At 33.4% G+C, this 1,707-nt stretch overlaps 1 protein-coding gene across 1 annotated transcript; it reads right to left on the reverse strand.

Moving 5' to 3' along the window:
• Window positions 1–862: 862 nt before the first annotated feature.
• On the reverse strand, window positions 863–1,561 carry LOC131535609 (hemagglutinin/amebocyte aggregation factor-like). Its single transcript, XM_058768264.1, has 3 exons — window positions 1,327–1,561; window positions 1,087–1,236; window positions 863–985 (listed from the first exon to the last, which is right to left on the reverse strand). Exons 1-3 carry the CDS (start codon window positions 1,524–1,526, stop codon window positions 943–945), a joined length of 393 nt encoding a protein of 130 aa, XP_058624247.1. The 5' UTR covers window positions 1,527–1,561; the 3' UTR covers window positions 863–942.
• Window positions 1,562–1,707: the final 146 nt, after the last annotated feature.

Below are 1,707 nucleotides of genomic sequence, written 5' to 3' on the forward strand. Positions count from 1 at the left end.
CAAACAATGCAATACTAAATTAAGTTTTTAAAGTGTATGCTTTACTAAGAAACTTCTAAGTAAATAATAGATATTGTGTAGACAACAAGTAGAAAATGAATTCACAAAACGATGTCACAAAACAGCAAGTTACTAAACCTACACTGTAAAAAGCGATAAGTTGACTTAACTTAAAAAAATTGAGGAAACCCCTTGCCTTAAAATTTGTAAGTAAAAAAGTAAAAAAATATATATAAAATAAGTTGTCAAAATTGAATTGTCAAGTTCACTTAACTTAACTTTTTTTTTTTTTTTTATTATTATGTACTTAATCATTTTAAGGCAACGGGGTTTCCTCAATTTTTTTAAGTTAAGTCAACTTTCATTTTTTACAGTGTAACATGAAAAGCAATAATGAAACTGTGTACATACAGCTTGAAAAAGTGGAAAAAAAGCAACTTTATTAATTATTCATGCCCCAGTGCATGATGGGAACACCAGCATCAAAGTTGAGTAGGTTTTTTTTTTTCTAGCTTTGATAGTAAAGTTTTAATTTCTACAAGCTTAAATTGAGTACTAACGTAGAGTTTATTATTTTTGTATTGTAACTACCTTATACTTATTCATGTAGAAATTACATTTGTTTGTTTTGTTTTTTGTATTATTTACTTTATTTACAATATTATGAAAAAAAAATAAAAAATGTTGGCCAGTGTATGGATTTGGCACATTTGGCACATGGAGTTTAATTATGATTTATGGTTAATTTAAGATTTAAGACTTAATCCAATGATTTCAGCCTATCGACACATGCACACACACTCACACACAATCCTATGTTTTTAACTTTTTAATTTAACACAGAGACCAGCCACAGTGTTTGTTTTCAACATGCATTTATTTCAGAGGATCATGAGAGAATATTCATCATGAACTGTGAGAGAATGTTGAATCTTGGAATCACTATGCGTTTTGGACACAGACCTTGAACCTCCATCGTCGATCTCTGAAAGAAGTATAACACATTAGTGAACAACAGACCTCATAATCTGACATGATCGACTTGAAATGGCTTTGCATATTCGAAATAATATCGATTATACCCACTCTTCGCGATTTTGATGGTAGCTTTGAGTGCCCACCAGGACGTTCTTGAAAGGCACGGTCCAGTGGAAGTACTCATCAAAGGAGTTCACGTACGAGGTCCAATGACAGCTTGCAGCATTAAACTTACTTTTACAGCAGTAAAACTTCCAGCTGTGTGAAAGCATGGAATTGGCATCAGCTCAAATGAGTTAAAGTGAGTCAAAGTTTAAAGATGAGAATCAATCAAACATCAGAGCTCACCGTCTGTCCTCATAGCTGTTGCTGTGGTAGCTGTTCGTTCCTGCAATCACTTGTTGTGTTGGACACTCAAAGAGGAGCACTTGGTCGAAGTCGTTGACGTAACTTGACCAGGAACATTCTGAGGTCTGGCCACTGCTGACTTGACATCCAAAGTCCCAAACCCGGTCCTCATAGCGATTGTTGTGTTCGCTTTTTAACATAAGTTGGAATGGAGGGAAAAAAACATTTTTTTAAAATGCAAAATTGCATATTATGATTGCATTGAGTTTTACCTTTAAATTGTAAAGAGTTTTCTAACAATATATTGCATTCTTCCATGGCAAAGCTAAAACTAACATTCACAGACATCTTAAATCTCATACCGATTTCATACTGCAGCTT

Source organism: Onychostoma macrolepis, unplaced genomic scaffold, assembly GCF_012432095.1.
Source record: "Onychostoma macrolepis isolate SWU-2019 unplaced genomic scaffold, ASM1243209v1 Scaffold45, whole genome shotgun sequence".
NCBI lineage: Eukaryota > Metazoa > Chordata > Actinopteri > Cypriniformes > Cyprinidae > Onychostoma > Onychostoma macrolepis.

What these genes read in the sequence shown, in the direction of transcription:
- LOC131535609 (XM_058768264.1), bottom strand. Translation starts at nt 1,526, where the DNA reads ATGTTAAAAAGCGAACACAACAATCGCTATGAGGACCGGGTTTGGGAC. An exon ending in AACAGCTATGAGGACAGACG is followed by an intron (nt 1,237 to 1,326) that starts GTGAGCTCTGAT and finishes GCTTTCACACAG; the next exon opens with CTGGAAGTTTTACTGCTGTA. An exon ending in TACCATCAAAATCGCGAAGA is followed by an intron (nt 986 to 1,086) that starts GTGGGTATAATC and finishes TACTTCTTTCAG; the next exon opens with AGATCGACGATGGAGGTTCA.